Source organism: Pollicipes pollicipes, unplaced genomic scaffold (genome assembly GCF_011947565.3).
Source record: "Pollicipes pollicipes isolate AB1234 unplaced genomic scaffold, Ppol_2.1 Scaffold_4197;HRSCAF=4941_pilon_pilon_pilon, whole genome shotgun sequence".
Taxonomy (NCBI): Eukaryota; Metazoa; Arthropoda; class Thecostraca; order Pollicipedomorpha; family Pollicipedidae; genus Pollicipes; species Pollicipes pollicipes.
In genome coordinates, this window is record NW_023596444.1 from 15,924 (window position 1) to 35,002 (window position 19,079).

Here is a 19,079-nt window from a genome sequence, read left to right on the forward strand (position 1 = left end):
GCCTGGTCAGGCCATACCTCACCGGGAGGGCACCGCTTGGTCAGGCCATACCTCACCGGGAGGGCGCCGCCTGGTCAGGCCATATCTCACCGGGAGGGCACCGCCTGGTCAGTCGGCGGAACCTGCGTATTCGATAAGGGTCATCGCGTGGGACGCGCCCACCTGTGAGCGTCCCCACATATAAGCGGCGTCGGGGTCGACTCTGCCACTCTGACCCACCAGCGGAGCCAAGATGCGGCTGATCGCGGCAGCCCTCCTTGTGGTCCTCGTGTCGTCAGCGACGATCCGAAAGCCGCGTACGTTGCATTGGCACCAGCAGAGCGCGCGGTGGTGACTAGTGAGAACAAGAGGACGCATAGCAAGACGTGGCACGTGATCTCTGGCCGGCTTCAGCAGTGCATCTTATGGCCGTTCTTGCCATGCGATGAATTGTGCCGTAATAGATGGCTCTCTACGTCATGCCACTAAAGGAGCGGCAGTGGAGCATGCGCAGTGTTAACAATGCATCACATTAAGCTGCTATGAACTACGAATCAGAGTTGTTCTATACCGCATGGCTCTAAGCAGCAGTAAAACCTACATTTTTCGTTTATTTCGGGGTGACGGATGTTTCTCAGTTGCTAGCCAGCGGCGTAAAAGTTCCGATAATCGTTGCATACACTGTGATATTTTAACGTGAACAGCTGCTAAAATTGGCAAGCTTTTGATTCCCGATAACTTTGAACTCACAGATAAATCAAGGTCATCTGCATCTTCATATCACCAATGATGACTCAGGTGTGGGCTCGAACTGGCGTGGCGTGTTTCAGTTCCGCATTCGAGCCGTCAGACTCTCGAAGCTGCAAAAAATGTGCGCGGGGTGATCGACACGGTCCGCACAATCGAAAACCACATCCGCAACCTGAAGAACCAAAAGCAGGATCAGAGTGAGTTAAACAAAGTCGCTGATTAGGCAACCACCACGAGCATAACTCTTGCACAAAATTTGTAGGTAATGTCGACATTTGATGAAGGTTAACTCGGTGGAGGATCGTCTTGCACTGACTAACCGTCCCGGGTAAGGTCCCAAGACGACATCCTTCCATGGTCACTCGTCGCAGCCGAATCCGTGCACGCGTCCGGTTTGAGTCCTGGTGAAACCACTAACCAGTAAACTAAACCACTAGTGGTAAACCACTAGACGTCTCTACAATGCGATTCAGCATTCTTCCCAACCATTGGGCATTTGACATTTGCTTTTTATTGTCAACAGCAACCCTGTTGGTACAGACCAGAACGCAAAAGGTAGTTGTATCACATCTCTCCACAAGTTTTGCCCCCAAAACATAACGCTCTCGCAAAAACCTAGCCGCGGCTGCGTCAGCTCCATGTCCCTGACACTGTCCCCCCTAACCCTGCCCCGCTGACCGCGTCCGCGCCAGCTCCATGTCCCTGACACTGTCCCCCCTAACCCTGCCCCGCTGACCGCGTCCGCGCCAGCTCCATGTCCCTGACACTGTCCCCCCTAACCCTGCCCCGCTGACCGCGTCCGCGCCAGCTTCATGTCCCTGACACTGTCCCCCCTAACCTTGCCCCGCTGACCGCGTCCGCGCCAGCTCCATGTCCCTGACACTGTCCCCCCTAACCCTGCCCCGCTGACCGCAGCCGTCAGCCGCCTGCACGGCCTCATAGCAGCGGCCGAGTGGCAAGCACACACCATGCTGCAGCAGCACGGGTCGGCTGAGGCGGCCCAAGCTCTGGTGACCGCCGCTCACGAGGCGGCGCAGGGACTGCGCGCTCTTGCCGCAGGCACCACTGATGTCGAGGCCGGCCTGCACGCCGTGCTCTCCGAAGTGCTCGTTGTGCTGCACCAGCTGGGCGCAGTCCAGGATGGAGAGCAGCTGGACGTCACCAGTAAGTGCGGGTGAAAGTCGCTATGAGTGAGGTGAGGATGGAGCTCATGTGAGGGGCACATGTCTTAGGTAAGAAGTCTGCATACATGGCACCCAATTGCACCCACATGCAATGAAAAGGACGAAAACGCTTTCGAAATTAACGCAGCTTAAAAACCTACAACTTTCAGAAATATGTCTTTCAATGTGTGGATACCAACGCCAGTATGAGAATACCCTGGCCAATAGTCCTCTAAGGTTGTCAACACGAAACAAAGCCCAAACTTGCTAGGCCACGGTAAGAGACAGGAACGCCTTACTCATCGGGGCACAAATAATTCAGAAACTTATGAGCCTTTCCAGCCTGGCCAAAATTCATTAGAACGCCACTGTCATACAACCCTCCTCACTTGCATCCTCCACTCTACAGCGCCCATGTCTTTTCTGGACAAGATCCTGGAGGAGCTGCAGTCGTTGGTGGAAAAGTACTTGCCCATCCTTGGGCCAATCATAGGCCTGACGGAGAAGCAGGCTCTGGAGGCGCGCAAGCAGTTCGACAAGTTCGTGGCGGACGTGGAGGCGCTGGAGCACGGCCAGGTGCCAACAACCGACGGCCTCGAAGCTATGATCACTGACATCCTCGAGATTCTGAAGATCCTTGGTATTGACTACAATGCGCCTAGTGAGTACGGTCGGTATCGCAACCTGAGCGGAGGCGTAACCCACGTGGTTTGTTAAGTGACAGTCCACTTTAAGTATTTCTTGCCTCGGACAATGCAGTTGGCTTCACGGTGGCATTCTTATGCGCGAGTATTGGAAGGCGGCACTAGCTGTCCATAGCTTTGGAGACAGCCAATGTTCCTGATTTTCATAACCCAGACCTGCTCTACATGTGGGCAGATTAAGGTACCTTGCCCAGATTTGCCCGGGAATGCATGTTCAACGCATGCATTCGATAACACGACCATAAATTATAAACTGGTTTCTAACACATCACACATGTCAGTTTTGCAAGCTTGGCTGAGTAAACAAACGGGAGGCAGACTCTCCTCTATCCTACCGCTGTGTCGCTGCGTCACGTTCACTCACACGCCCCACTCGTCTCCAGCTGACGATACGCCGACCGCGCTCGACGGTTTGTTGGCCCAGCTGGAATCTGCACTGGATACCGTGCTCGGGCTTTTGGGCCCGATCCTGGGCCTGACCGACGACCAGATCAAGGCCGCCGAGGCAGACATCGACACCCTTATCAAGGACATCGAGGCCATCGAGCACGGCGACGTCGACGTGGACGGCGGTCTGGAGACCGTGCTGATGGACCTCGTCAAGATCCTGCACGAATTCGGCATCCAGACCAGCCTTAGTTTCGACGTTCAGGGCACCAGTAAGTGGAATGCTGAGGTACTTACCAGTACGCAGGGAGAGTATGTGGTAGTACCATACTTTATTGGTGCATTATTCAAGTCGTATCGAATTAGTGAGCGTGCCATATTCACTGGTAACGCAACTTTCATGACGACGTCGTCAGAGACCACGTCGGGTCACCAGGCGGCAGCCAGCTGAGAACAGCATGTGCACTTTTGTAACATTCTCCAAACGTACCATCCGTCTTGTGCGGTAGCTGGCCATTCCGTTTGTTAGTTAGAGCATCACAGCAGCAGTGGATGGATAATGACTGCAAAAAGTTGTAAGTGGGGGGTAACCGAGACACAGCCTTGCAAACGAGCAAGATCGCAGGGCTGCGACTGAACATAGCTCTCAGTAAAACGAGTAGTAATTTTACTGTCTGGTGGCATAGCACAATTTGAAAACACTTGCTTTGTTTTGTGTTCAAAAGACCATGGATCCTACAGCATTGCCATAAAATCGTATGCAGCAACAAAACCAACTGAACATTTTGGTAACCAAGCGTATAAAAAATGCCACACCAGGGAGGGCACACGCGCACAGGGAAAGCGTCAAAACTTATGCTGTCGTCTGCATCTGCTTGGTGCACGGATGCTGCTTACACGACATCCGACCACACCATGTGCACTACGCAGCCAATGAAATGAATTTGAGGCCGACATGTCGGGAGTACACGTAACGTTCAAGGTCAAGTCATGAAATATATGCGTAAAACCGGCTACATCGAACTTGGAGAGCTAGCAAGACACTCAATCCAGCAGCTCTCAATAAAGACTGAATCTACCCAGCCCTCAAACCATCAAGCACTACCTTATTCCTGGCAGGGGCGATGGCATGAATTTTGAGTTGAAAGTGGGGCTTTTGGACAAATTGGTGCCTCCACACAAGGGGGCTTCCTGGAAAATGCTGTATTCAGGGGAGAGGAGCACCGCGGGCACGTGCACACGTGCACATCAGAATGTCACATGTAACCTATCCAAGTAAAGGAATGCCAACCAAAACAAATCGGAATGGGGGCGTTCTGATTATACAAAAAAGGGTCCCGCTATCCCGTACCAGGGTTTCATGTCCCAGAAAAGGGCCTCCTGATACATAGAGGGTCACGTAATCCAGAACGGGATGCCTCCGATTCACGAAGGAAGCCTCCCAATCTATTTAATCACGGTACCGACTTGAACGTGGTGTCAGGGATACACAGAATGAGGAACACGCTCATAATGGAACTATCTGCGCTCACATTGGAACTATCTGCGCCGACTTCATTACAGCTAAGCGGAGCTCACGTAGTGCCAGCTAGCTGAGAGGAGTTGGTGTTGCATTGCAGCGTTCACTATACACCACCCGTCCGGTGCAAGGATTGGCCAAACCCTTCATGGGGTATAACACCATAATAACTGTGAATGGGTAATGGTCGATCCAAAGCTGTCGGCGTGAGCCCCGAGACGCAGCCTCAGAGAATGCTATAATCGCCGAGTTATCACTGAACGTTGCTAAATGAATGTAGCTCCCTGTACAAACGAGCAGTAGCAAGATTGTACAAGATTGTAAAGATTCGTAGCATAACATAATTTCAATAGTTCGCTTTTGCCCCGTGCCAACACGTAGACAGTCTTATACATTATCACTTAAACACTGGCGCGGGCAGGACCATTTTCACGTTTGTCACAGTCGAACGTTGGAGACACAACCTGACAACAGGCGGGACCTGCACACGCGGAAAAAGGAACAACACATATGCTATCATCTGCATCTGTTTGGCACAGAAACTGATTACTAAGTGACTCTGACATATCATCAGCGATCCCTTCGATTGTCGACTTGATCTTGGAGGAGCTGAAGCACGTTGTGGACACCTACATGCCAATTATCGGCCCGGCGATCGGCATCACCAAAGAAGAGTACGAATCCATCATAACCAACTTCGACAAGTTCGTCGCCGACATCGAGGGCATGGAGCATGGCACAATTGAGATCGCCGACGGCGTCATCGACATCTGCATCGACATTCTGCGTGTTCTAGAAGCCTTCGGAGTGGATTTCACAGTTCCCTGTGAGTTTCTCGAGAAAGGATACATGCGACGGAGCGTGCAGCTGGGCTTGGTGACCCTGGAGTAAGAGGCCAGAGTCCAATTTACATGTCAGACGATGGCCGTTGACGGCGCCTGTTCTCAGACGAAAGCGGCACCTCCCAAAAATATGGGTCCATCGCAAAGCCCACCTGACAGCGGCAATCACATCAGCTAAAGATATCTTGGAAGGAAACGTTTCGGTCGGACCAGCCCGTTCTTCCGCGTGATGCAGACACAGACAAGTACGCTAGATGGGATGGCCCTGGTTGCTGAACCTGGGTTCTGACGGCAGCCACGGACGCTCCGACCACACTCGACGAGGTGCTCTTTTGGCTGGAGGAAGCGCTCAACGCCGTGCTCGACATCGTCGGCGTCTTCATCGGCCTCGACTACGACCAGACCAAGCAGGTGGAGGCCGACCTTCACGTGCTGATGGCTGACATCCGTACCCTGGGCGACGGCCAGATTGACGTGGACGGAGGTCTGGAGGCCATCCTGCTCGACATCCTCAAGATCCTGGGCGACTTTGGCATACCAACCGACCACCTGACGTCCAGCAACTCCAGTACGTAAGCCCGATGTGAGGAGGACATGGGCCCGGCGTTGCTCGGCACACTACCTGCACTTTGGTGTACGCTGAGCTGTCGCCGGCTATTTGGAGGGGTTTGAGAAAGCACATCGGTAAGGAGTAGAGTTACCACGTCTGCTTTTGAGCCGGTATCAACGGCTTGTAGGTGGCAGAAATGTACGCGGGAACTGGCTTATATCGGAAAGCAATGGGCTGATACAGACTTGGCTTCGGGTAAAAATGCGTTTATTGTCAACCAGCATCTGCCAGAACCGGCAAAGCCTCACTATCATGGACCCATTCACCATTTATTACTGCATTTACTGAGTTACTATCCTGCCGTCACCGCAAACCTATATATTTCGTCTTTTGTGTGCAACAATGGGTTCCACGCAGGTCTTTTTTATTTTGATTTCTGTCCAGATCAGCAGTTTTGAGCGGAACATTTACCTTTGAATATGTACGTATGCATTATAAACATACATGCATACATACATACGTACGCAGATAAATATATATATATATATATGTATATATATACATACATATATGTATACATACATTAAATAAATATGCACGCATATATCCTCTGTAGCGCATCAGCCCTGAATCTGACTGTATTTCCAAGACACCGTCGAACTCAGCGACGCTCGCTTCGGGAGTTTGTTTGGCTCTGTCTGTGGATGCTGTCATTAGCTCTGCTCCGATCCTCTGACTAACGAATTTACTTTCAGCCAAAGAGGATAAGTCAGAAGCAGTTTAGAGCGGGATGTGCATGTTCTGACTTGACATTATACGCACCAATTATCTTGCACTTTGCGCACTGTGCTTTCATATGGAGAGCGCAGCCCCAAGGCACTAGAGTGGAAAAATAATAAAACAATATACAGCCATCTGACATCTTGTTTCACACATAAATTACAGATATATGCAGGGTGCTTCAGAAATTGATTGGAATTTAAAGTTGTTCAAAGAAAACCGCTCATTATCAACCTAAACATCAGTACCAGGACGATACGAACAAGAACGCTCAGAAACCATGGGCTGATCGTCGCATTTCCCAACAATCAGCCCGATTTCACAAACCACAGAGGCCACCAACTCCCGGCCCGGCCGTGCGAACGCTGATCATAAGTCGTCCCGCAGCCGAGCCGAGCCCTGTGGACAAGCTGCTAGGCGAGCTGAAGGCAATCGTGGACCGCTACCTGCCGATGTTTGGACCTCTCGCCGGCCTCACCGAGGACCAGATCAGCTCCATCGTCTCTAGCTTTGACAAGTTTGTGGCTGATGTAGAGGCTCTGGAACACGGCACAGTGAATATCTCCACGGGACTCGAGAACATGGTCACCGACATCATTGACATCCTGAAAGCCTTGGGCATTGATCAAACCAACCCCAGTGAGTACCAATTGAGATTTTGAAAAAGTGCACAACATCGAAATCTGAATGCCTCAATCTAAACGACGACCATTATAACAGGTGCCTTTGGAAGCCATGGGTCATTATATTATATGCGTATTTCCAACATCTTTTGTAAACTTTCCGGCCCGCTTACTTTTTAATTGCTCACCCAATATTAGTGAAGCAGTTCAACGTCTGTATGTCCTTTGTCCACAGCGGACGACACACCGACAGATCTGGACAGTGTGTTGACTCAGCTGGAGAGTCTTCTGAACAAGGGGCTCGAGTCTCTGGGACCGGTTCTGGGTCTGGCTGATGACCAGATCAAGGCTGCTGAGGCTGACATTGACATGCTCATCAAGGACATCGAGTCGGCCGAGCACGGACACACCGACATCGACACTGCGCTGGAGAAGATCCTGACGGACGTGCTGAACATTCTGAAGGACTGTGGAGCTCCCATCTTTTTCAGGAGTGTCTACACGGTCACCAGTACGTAAAACACATATTATGCACACCTTGCTGTCACAACGACAAAGGTGAAACTTTACCAGCATTCATTAAATTGCATTTTTACAACATATTCAACTTCTGCACTAGTAAAAGAGCGAAGATGAACGCAGAGAACGATTTTGCTGCATTGGAAGGCAGAAAATTCCAAATTTCTCTCCCAAGGCTTATACACTTCCTCATTTAATCATGAAACACGAAGTGAAATACTGACAGCACTTCATGAAACTGTTGTCAACAACTTGTCGACAACTTCGATGCTAAAATAAGAAGCGTATTGGAATGAATGCAACGCCAAGGGTTCCTTGCACGGGCCATGCTCGTCGCATCGAGATCGCACGACCTTATGAGAAGCGATGCTACATCGCGAGAATATGCGCAAGCAGCGCCATATCTGTAATGCCGCGTTCCGCGACCGCGAAAGAAAAGCCTTTTCTATTCCCGGCTGGTTTCGTAGAGTCCATAATACAAGCGATTGTCGGATGGACATAGCAAACATTGAACTTGTAACCCAGTCTTTTAGAGGTGTTGATCACTCGCCGCCATAGTCTATTCACGTTCCCATTCATGCTTTTCAGCTGAGCCGAGCCCCGTTGAAAAGCTTCTGGAGGAGTTGAAAGCCCCTCGTGGACAAGTACCTGCCGATCCTGGGACCGATCATCGGTCTGACAGAGGATCAGGTCAACGCCGTCATCTCCAACTTTGACAAGTTTGTAGCCGATTGCGAGGCTCTAAATCACGGCACCGTTGAAATATCCACCGGACTCGAGAACATGGTCACCGACATCATCGAGATCCTGAGAGCCCTGGGCATCGATACTACCAATCCTAGTGAGTAACGTATAGCTATTGATCACGTCTGCTCATAATGTTCATATCAACGGATCAGTGATGACAAAGAAAAAAGGGACATCAGGTTGGAAGTCTCGATCCATACGTTATTGCGCAGCACTGAAACCTGGCTTAAAAAACTCGAGGTTGAGTACGCATTTTGTACATACTGGATGTCATGTGGAGAGCCAATAGAGAACCGATGAACCGATGAACCGATGAACCGATGCGTTACCCGCACTCTGTCCACAGCTGACGACACACCGACCGGTCTGGACGGCCTGCTGACTCAGCTGGAGAGTCTTCTAAGCAAGGGTCTCGAGTCCCTGGGGCCGGTGCTGGGTCTGACTGATGACCAGATCAAGGCTGCTGAGGCTGACATTGACACGCTCATCAAGGACATCGAGTCGGCCGAGCACGGACACACCGACATCGACACTGCGCTGGAGAAGATCCTGACGGACGTGCTGAACATTCTGAAGGACTGCGGAGCTTCCCATCCTACCCAGGACGGTTTCTATAGCCACCAGTACGTCAGCAGCAATTGGTGTATGAGAACTGGTTGCTGCAAAGTACGTTGCGTTATTGTGCAATTGTGCAACATCAGGTACGTTATTGTGCAAAACATTACAACGGTCAGCAAACTTCATTACTGGATTTCACGTAATGTATGCCTCCTCACTTACTTGGATTATATAACCGACGACCGGCAGTCATATGGACTGCAATTTATATGTCAGAACGACAGCTCTCCCACCTAAAACCCAAAGTAATGGTGCGTCGGGGAAAAATCCTTTCAATTCAGCCCGCACACACATGAGGATTTCACTGTAAGGGATTCCTGACGCCATTTTTATAAAAGTCACCTGTGGTTATAACTCTAGGAATATCTTACCAGCTACCTGTGTAGTAAGATCAGAAAAAGGGGAATGAAAAAGTTTTTGATCCTCTGGTTAAAGGCAATCAGACGAAAAGAGTCATCAGAAAAACGAGCTGTTCTATTCCCCATGTTAGTCAGCACAGGCAGGTTTTGAACAAAACGCAGCAAGTAGGCATAGCTAATGTTAGCATTACACTGAACACTACATTCCCAGTACACAACTTGGGATAAATATGGCTAAGCGCCTTTTCGCATGCATTTAGAGCTCAAGCCACCTTGCAGAATCAATCATTTTCATGAAATTAATGCGCAGCTCATGCCGGTCATTCTCTGTGGGCCCGACCAGCTCAGAAAGATTATTGCTGGTTGAGTGTGGATGCTAGCGCCAGGAAGTGGGCGTTCGTAAGGCTGATTGGTAGGCAATCTACACGTTTGTATACAAAAATTGATTCAAGTGCGCACTCGCCGGCATGTAAAACGACGCATTTTTGGGCCATTTTAGCTGATATGCATAAATGTTATTAATTTTTCGACGACGTGCACCCCGTATGTACTTAATAGCGCGTTGCTTACATCTCCCAAGATGGATGATTGATCTGGTAGCTATCAGTGATATCGGATCAAGTACGTTGTGATTGTATCCTTGACCTTCGAGCTTTGGTTCAAGTAGGGATACATGCTGATAAGAAACGGTTCTGTAACTGCGCAAGAATGACAATGGCAAATTTACTTCGGTATGGGCACAAAGCATGCAGCAACAGATTGACTCTGCAATGCAGATTAATGAGGTGCTGCGGCAAGCACTTTAAGTGATTACATTTTTTGGAGCACAACAGAGTCATGTTTTTTTTCCTCCGTGGCGTGCACTCCCGTCGTCGGCTCTTGGGCAGAGATAATTACAAACAGTGTTTGTCCGAGCGGCAAGTCGGACATTGCTCATGCAAAACGTAGACTTGTGTAAACTCAAGAGCCTTGGTACAAATTGGGTACTGATTTCACGCACCATATCATGCGTTGCAGCTGAGCCGAGCCCCGTTGAAAAGCTTCTGGAGGAGTTGAAAGCCCTCGTGGACAAGTACCTGCCGATCCTGGGACCGATCATCGGTCTGACAGAGGGATCAGGTCAATGCCGTCATCTCCAACTTTGACAAGTTTGTGGCCGATTGCGAGGCTCTAAATCACGGCACTGTTGACATCTCCACCGGACTCGAGAACATGGTCACCGACATCATCGAGATCCTGAGAGCCCTGGGCCATCGATACTACCAATCCTAGTGAGTAGTGAATGACCGTTGGTCATGTCTGCTCATAGCGTTCATGTCAGCAGTTCAGTGATGACGAAAAAAGTAGTAACCACGAGCCTTAAAATCACCAATAGTATGTAAATGCGTAGTTTTGAGACAGCACCTACAAACCGGATGCTTAGCTCATGTATCCATTGCTGAGTTCCATTTAGGGTACCAATGCATCAGCTCCACGCTCCTTGTCCACAGCTGACGACACACCGACCGATCTTGACGGCCTGCTGACTCAGCTGGAGAGTCTTCTAAGCAAGGGGTCTCGAGTCCCTGGGGGCCGGTGCTGGGTCTGACTGATGACCAGATCAAGGCTGCAGAGGCTGACATTGACAACGCTCAGTCAAGGACATCGAGTCGGCCGAGCACGGACACACCGACATCGACACTGCGCTGGAGAAGATCCTGACGGACGTGCTCAACATTCTGAAGGACTGCGGAGCTCCCATCCTAGACCCAGGGACGGTTTCTATGGCCACCAGTACGTCAGCAGCAATTGGTGTATGAGAACTGATTGCTCAAAGTACGTTATTTGCAAAACATTACAACGGTCAGCAAACTTCATTACTGGATTTCACGTAATTATGCCTCCTCACTTACTTGATTATATAACCGACGACCGCAGTCATATGGACTGCAATTATATGTTCAGAACGACACTCTCCCACTTAACCGTACGCCCATAGTAATGGTATGTCGGGAGAAATGTTTTCAGTGCGTCCCGCACACACATGAGGATTTCACTGCAAGGGTTTCCTGACGCCATTTTATAACAGTCACCTGGGTGGTGTAATTTCTAGAATATCTTACCAGTAACCTGCATAGTACATCACAAGAACGGGATGAACAAATTTCTGATTCTCTGGTTAAAAAGCAATCGGACGAACAGAGTCATCAGCAAAACGTGCTGTTCTTTTCCATTGGCTAGTCAAGCACAAGCAGTGTGTTTAAACAAACCGCAATAAGTAGGCATAGCTAACTGTCAGCATTACACTGCAACACTACATCCCAGCACACAACCTGGGATAAATATGGCTAAGCGCCTTTTCGCATGCATTTAGAGCTCAAGCCACCTTGCAGAATCAATCATTTTCATGAAATTAATGCGCAGCTCATGCCGGTCATTCTCTGTGGGCCCGACCAGCTCAGCGAAAGATTATTGCTGGTTGAGTTTGGATGCTAGCGCCAGGAAGTGGGCATTCGTAAAACTGATTGGTAGGCAATCTACACGTGTGTATACAAAAATTGATTCAAGTGCGCACTCGCCGGCATGTATAACGACGCATGATTGGGCCATTTTAGCTAAAATGCATGTATGCTATTAATTTCTCGACGACGTGCACTCCGCATGTACTAAATAGGCGGCATTGCTTACCTCTCCCGAGGATGGATGAAAGATCTGGTAGCTATCAGTGACATCGATCAAGTAGCGTTGTGATTGTATCCTTGGCCTTCGAGCTTCGGTTCAAGTAGGGGTACATGCTGATAAGAAACGGTTCTGTAACTGTTTGCGCGCAGCAATGACAATGGCAAATTCCTCCAGCATGGCACAAGGCATGCAGCAACAGATCGACTCTGCAATACAGATTAATGAGGTGCTGCAGCAGCACTTCAAGGATTGCATTTTTTGGAGCACAACAGAGGTCATGTTTTTTTCCTCCGTCATGCGTGCACTCTCGTCGTCTGCTCTTGGGCAGAGATAATTACAACAGTGTTTGCCGAGCGGCAAGTCGGACATTGCTCATGCAAAACGTAGACTGGTGTAAACTCAAGAGCCTTGGTACAAATTGGGTCCTGATTTCACGCACCATATCATGCGTTGCAGCTGAGCCGAGCCCCGTTGAAAAGCTTCTGGAGGAGTTGAAAGCCCTCGTGGACAAGTACCTGCCGATCCTGGGACCGATCATCGGTCTGACAGAGGATCAGGTCAATGCCGTCATCTCCAACTTTGACAAGTTTGTGGCCGATTGCGAGGCTCTAAATCACGGCACCGTTGACATCTCCACCGGACTCGAGAACATGGTCACCGACATCATCGAGATCCTGAGAGCCCTGGGCATCGATACTACCAATCCCAGTGAGTAGTGAATGACCGTTGGTCATGTCTGCTCATAGCGTTCATGTCAGCAGTTCAGTGATGACGAAGAAAGTGGTAGCACGAGCTTTAAAATCACCATTCGTATGCGATTGCGTAGTTTTGAGACAACACCTACAAACTGGATCCTTAGCTCATGCATTCATTGCTGAGATCCATTTAGGGTACCAATGCATCAGCTACACGCTCCTTGTCCACAGCGGACGACACACCGACCGATCTGGACGGCCTGCTGACTCAGCTGGAGAGTCTTCTAAGCAAGGGTCTCGAGTCCCTGGGGCCGGTGCTGGGTCTGACTGATGACCAGATCAAGGCTGCAGAGGCTGACATTGACACGCTCATCAAGGACATCGAGTCGGCCGAGCACGGACACACCGACATCGACACTGCGCTGGAGAAGATCCTGACGGACGTGCTCACATTCTGAAGGACTGCGGAGCTCCCATCCTACCCAGGACGGTTTCTATTGGCCACCAGTACGTCAGCGGCAAATGGTGTATGAGAACTGATTGCTGCAAAGTACGTTGTTGTGCAAAACATTACAACGATCAGCAAACTTCATTACTAGATTTACATAATGTATGCCTCCTCACTTACTTGGATTATGTGACTGACGACCGGCAGTCATATAGGCTGCAATCATATGTAAAGAATGACAGCTCTCCCACTTAAAGCCCGTAGTAATGGTATGTCGGGAGAAATGTTTTCAGTTCGTCCCGCACACACATGAGGATTTCACGGCAAGGGTTTTCCTGACTCCATTTTTATAACAGTCACCTGTGGTTACACGCCTAGGAGTATCTTACCAGCAACCTGCATGGTAACATCATAAAAACGGGGAATAAAAAAATTCTGATTCTCTGGTTAAAAAGCAATCGGACGAACAGAGTCATCAGCAAAACGTGCTGTTTTGTTGCCATGTTAGTCAACCCAGCAGGTGTTAAACAAAACGCAGTAAGTAGACATAGCTACTGTCAGCATTACACTGAACACTACATACCCAGCACACAACCTGGGATAAATATGGCTAAGCGCCTTTTCGCATGCATTTAGAGCTCAAGCCACCTTGCAGAATCAATCATTTTCATCAAGTTAACGCGTTGCTCATGCTGGTCATTCTCTGTGGGCCCGACCAGCTCAGCGAAAGGCTATTGCTGGTTGAGTGTGGATGCTAGCGCCAGGAAGTGGGCATTCGTAAAACTGATTGGTAGGCAGTCTACACGTGTGTATATAAAAATTGATTCAAGTGCGCACTCGCCGGCATGTATAACGACGCATTATTGGGCCATTTTAGCTGATATGCATGTATGCTATTAATTTTTCGAAGGTTCGAAGGTTTCGAAGGTGATTCGTGCACTCCGCATGTACTAAATGCGCGTTGCTTACCTCTCCCAAGATGGATGAACGATCTGGTAGCTATAAATGATATCGGATCAAGTAGCGTTGTGATTGTATTGGCGTTCGAGCTTCAGTTCAAGTAAGGATGCATGCTGATAAGAAACGGTTCTGTAACTTTTGCGCAACTGACAATGGCAAATTCCCCCAGCATGGCACAAAGCATGCAGCAACAGATCGACTCTGCAATACAGACTAATGAGGTGCTGCAGCAACACTTTAAGGGATTACATTTTTTGGAGCACTATAGAGATCATGTTTTTTTTCCTCCGTCATGCGTGCACTCTCGTCGTCTGCTCTTGGGCAGAGATAATTACAACAGTGTTGCCGAGCGGCAAGTCGGACATTGCTCATGCAAAACGTAGACTGTGTGTAAACTCAAGAGCCTTGGTGCAAATTGGGTACTGATTTCACGCACCATATCATGCGTTGCAGCTGAGCCGAGCCCCGTTGAAAAGCTTCTGGAGGAGTTGAAAGCCCTCGTGGACAAGTACCTGCCGATCCTGGGACCGATCATCGGTCTGACAGAGGATCAGGTCAATGCCGTCATCTCCAACTTTGACAAGTTTGTGGCCGATTGCGAGGCTCTAAATCACGGCACCGTTGACATCTCCACCGGACTCGAGAACATGGTCACCGACATCATCGAGATCCTGAGAGCCCTGGGCATCGATACTACCAATCCCAGTGAGTAGTGAATGACCGTTGGTCATGTCTGCTCATAGCGTTCATGTCAGCAGTTCAGTGATGACGAAGAAAGTGGTAGCACGAGCTTTAAAATCACCGTTCGTATGCGATTGCGTAGTTTTGAGACAACACCTACAAACTGGATCCTTAGCTCATGCATTCATTGCTGAGATCCATTTAGGGTACCAATGCATCAGCTACACGCTCCTTGTCCACAGGACGACACACCGACCGATCTGGACGGCCTGCTGACTCAGCTGGAGAGTCTTCTAAGCAAGGGTCTCGAGTCCCTGGGGCCGGTGCTGGGTCTGACTGATGACCAGATCAAGGCTGCAGAGGCTGACATTGACACGCTCATCAAGGATATCGAGTCGGCCGAGCACGGACACACCGACATCGACACTGCGCTGGAGAAGATCCTGACGGACGTGCTCAACATTCTGAAGGACTGCGGAGCTCCCATCCTACCCAGGACGGTTTCTATGGCCACCAGTACGTCAGCGGCAAATGGTGTATGAGAACTGATTGCTGCAAAGTACGTGTTGTGCAAAACATTACAACGATCAGCAAACTTCACTACTAGATTTACATAATGTATGCCTCGTCACTTACTTGGATTATATGACTGACGACCGGCAGTCATATAGGCTGCAATCATATGTAAAGAATGACAGCTCTCCCACTTAAAGCCCATAGAAAGGGTATGTCGGGAGAAATGTTTTCAGTTCGTCCCGCAACACATGAGGATTTCACGGCAAGGGTTTTCCTGACTCTATTTTTATAACAGTCACCTGTGGTTACACGCCTAGGAGTATTACCAGAAACCTGCATGGTAACCAAAAACGGGAAATAAAAAAATTTCTGATTCTCTGGTTAAAAAGCAATCGGACGAACAGAGTCATCAGCAAAACGTGCTGTTTTGTTGCCATGTTAGTCAACCCAGCAGGTTGTAAACAAAACGCAGTAAGTAGACATAGCTACTGTCAGCATTACACTGAACACTACATACCCAGCACACAACTGGGATAATATGGCTAAGCGCCTTTTCGCATGCATTTAGAGCTCAAGCCACCTTGCAGAATCAATCATTTTCATCAAGTTAACGCGTTGCTCATGCTGGTCATTCTCTGTGGGCCCGACCAGCTCAGCGAAAGGCTATTGCTGGTTGAGTGTGGATGCTAGCGCCAGGAAGTGGGCATTCGTAAAACTGATTGGTAGGCAGTCTACACGTTGTGTATATAAAAATTGATTCAAGTGCGCACTCGCCGGATGTATAACGACGCATTATTGGGCCATTTTAGCTGATTGCATGTATGCTTTAATTTTTCGAATTTCGAAGGTTTCGAAGGTGATTCGTGCACCCCGCATGTACTAATTGCGCGTTGCTACCTCTCCCAAGATGGATGAACGATCTGGTAGCTATAAATGATATCGGATCAAGTAGCGTTGTGATTGTATCCTTGGCGTTCGAGCTTCGGTTCAAGTAAGGATGCATGCTGATAAGAAACGGTTCTGTAACTGTTTGCGCAACAATGACAATGGCAAATTCCCCCCAGCATGGCACAAAGCATGCAGCAACAGATCGACTCTGCAATACAGACTAATGAGTTGCTGCAGCAACACTTTAAGGGATTACATTTTTGGAGCACTATAGAGATCATTTTTTTCCTCCGTCATGCGTGCACTCTCGTCGTCTGCTCTTGGGCAGAGATAATTACAACAGTGTTTGCCGAGCGGCAAGTCGGACATTGCTCATGCAAAACTAGACTGGTGTAAACTCAAGAGCCTGGTACAAATTGGGTCCTGATTTCACGCACCATATCATGCGTTGCAGCTGAGCCGAGCCCCGTTGAAAAGCTTCTGGAGGAGTTGAAAGCCTCGTGGACAAGTACTGCCGATCCTGGGACCGATCATCGGTCTGACAGAGGATCAGGTCAATGCCGTCATCTCCAACTTTGACAAGTTTGTGGCCGATTGCGAGGCTCTAAATCACGGCACCGTTGACATCTCCACCGGACTCGAGAACATGGTCACCGACATCATCGAGATCCTGAGAGCCCTGGGCATCGATACTACCAATCCAGTGAGTAGTGAATGACCGTGGTCATGTCTGCTCATAACGTTCATGTCAGCAGTTCAGTGATGACGAAGAAAGTGGTAGCACGAGCTTTAAAATCACCAATCGTATGCGATTGCTGGTTTGAGACAGCACCTACAACTGGATGCTTAGCTCATGTATCCATTGCTGAGTTCCATTAGGGTACCAATGCATCAGCTACGCTCCTTGTCCACAGCGGACGACACACCGACCGATCTTGACGGCCTGCTGACTCAGCTGGAGAGTCTTCTAAGCAAGGGCTCGAGTCCCTGGGGCCGGTGCTGCTGGGTCGACTGATGACCAGATCAAGGCTGCTGAGGCTGACATTGACACGCTCTCAAGGACATCGAGTCGGCCGAGCACGGACCACCGACATAGACACTGCGCTGGAGAAGATCCTGACGGACGTGCTCAAAATTCTGAAGGACTGCGGAGCTCCCATCCTACCAGGACGGTTTCTATGGCCACCAGTACGTCAGCAGCAATGGTGTATGAGAGCTGATTGCTGCAAAGTACGTTATTGTGCAAAACATTACAACGATCAGCAACTTCATTACTAGATTTCACATAATGTATGCCCCCGCACTTACTTGGATTATGTGATGGACGACCGGCAGTTCATATGGGCTGCAATCATATGTAAAGAATGACAGCTCTCCCACTTAAAGCCCGTAGTAATGGTATGGTCGGGAGAAATGTTTTCAGTTCGTCCCGCACCACACATGAGGATTTCACGGCAGGGTTTCCGACTCCATTTTTATAACAGTCACCCGTGGTTACAATCCAGGAATATCTTACCAGCTACCTGGGTGGTAAGATCAGAAAAAGAGGAATGAAAAAGTTTCTGATCCTCTGTTAAAAGGCAATCACACGAAAGAGTCATCAGAAAAACGAGCTGCTATTCCCATGTTAGTCACAGCAGGTTTTGAACAAAACACAGTAAGTAGGCATAGCTAATGTTAGCATTACACTGAACACTACATAACCCAGCACACCAACTTGGGTAAATATGGTTAAGCGCCTTTCGCATGCATTAGAGCTCAAGCCCCTTGCAGAATCAATCATTTTCATGAAATTAATGCGCAGCTCATGCCGGTCATTCTCTGTGGGCCCGACCAGCTCAGCGAAAGTTATTGCTGGTTGAGTGTGGATTGCCTAGCGCCAGGAAGTGGGCGTTCGTAAAACTGATTGGTAGGCAATCTACAGTGTGTATACAAAAATTGATTCAAGTGCGCATCGCCGGCATGTATAACGACGCATTATTGGCCATTTTAGCTGATATGCATGAATGTTATTAATTTTTCGACGACGTGCACCCCGCATGTAGTAAAATTGCGCATTACTTACGTCTCCCAAGATGGAGATGATTGGTAGCTATCAGTGACATCGGATCGATCAGTAGCGTTGTGATTGCTCTCCTTGGCCTTCGAGCTTCGGTTCAAGTAGGGATACATGCCTTGATAAGAAACGGTTCTGTAACGTTGCGCAAAAATGACACTGGCAAATTTACTTCGTAGGCACAAAGCATGCAGCAAACCGATCGACTCTGCAATACACATTAATGAGTGCTGCGGCAGCACTTTAAGGGATTACATTTTGGAGCACAAACAGAGGCTGTTGTTTTCTCCTCCGTCATGCGTGCACTCCCGTCGTCTGCTATGGGCAGAGATAATTACAACGTGTTTGCCGAGCGGCAAGTCGGACATTGCTCAGCAAAACGTAGACTGATGTAAACTCAAAGAGCCTGGTACAAATTGGGTACTGATTTCAGCACCATATCATGCGTTGCAGCTGAGCCGAGCCCCGGTTGAAAAGCTTCTGGAAGAGTGAAAGCCCTCGTGGACAAGTACCTGCCGATCCTGGGACCGATCATCGGTCTGACAGAAGATCAGGTCAATGCCGTCATCTCCAACTTTGACAAGTTTGTGGCCGATTGCGAGGCTCTAATCACGGCACTGTGACATCTCCACCG

General features: G+C 49.2%; 1 protein-coding gene across 1 annotated transcript; it reads left to right on the forward strand.

The window, feature by feature from the left end:
• Positions 1-222: 222 nt before the first annotated feature.
• On the forward strand, positions 223-17,092 carry LOC119094850 (uncharacterized; the record flags this gene model as incomplete). Its single annotated transcript, XM_037217773.1, has 11 exons — positions 223-296; positions 810-926; positions 1,645-1,893; positions 2,302-2,553; positions 2,980-3,255; positions 5,077-5,328; positions 5,640-5,912; positions 7,062-7,313; positions 7,533-7,735; positions 15,429-15,501; positions 16,935-17,092. Coding segments are annotated over exons 1-11 (2,169 nt in total), but the record flags the coding sequence as incomplete, so codon positions are not given.
• Between the last annotated feature and the right edge of the window lie 1,987 nt (positions 17,093-19,079).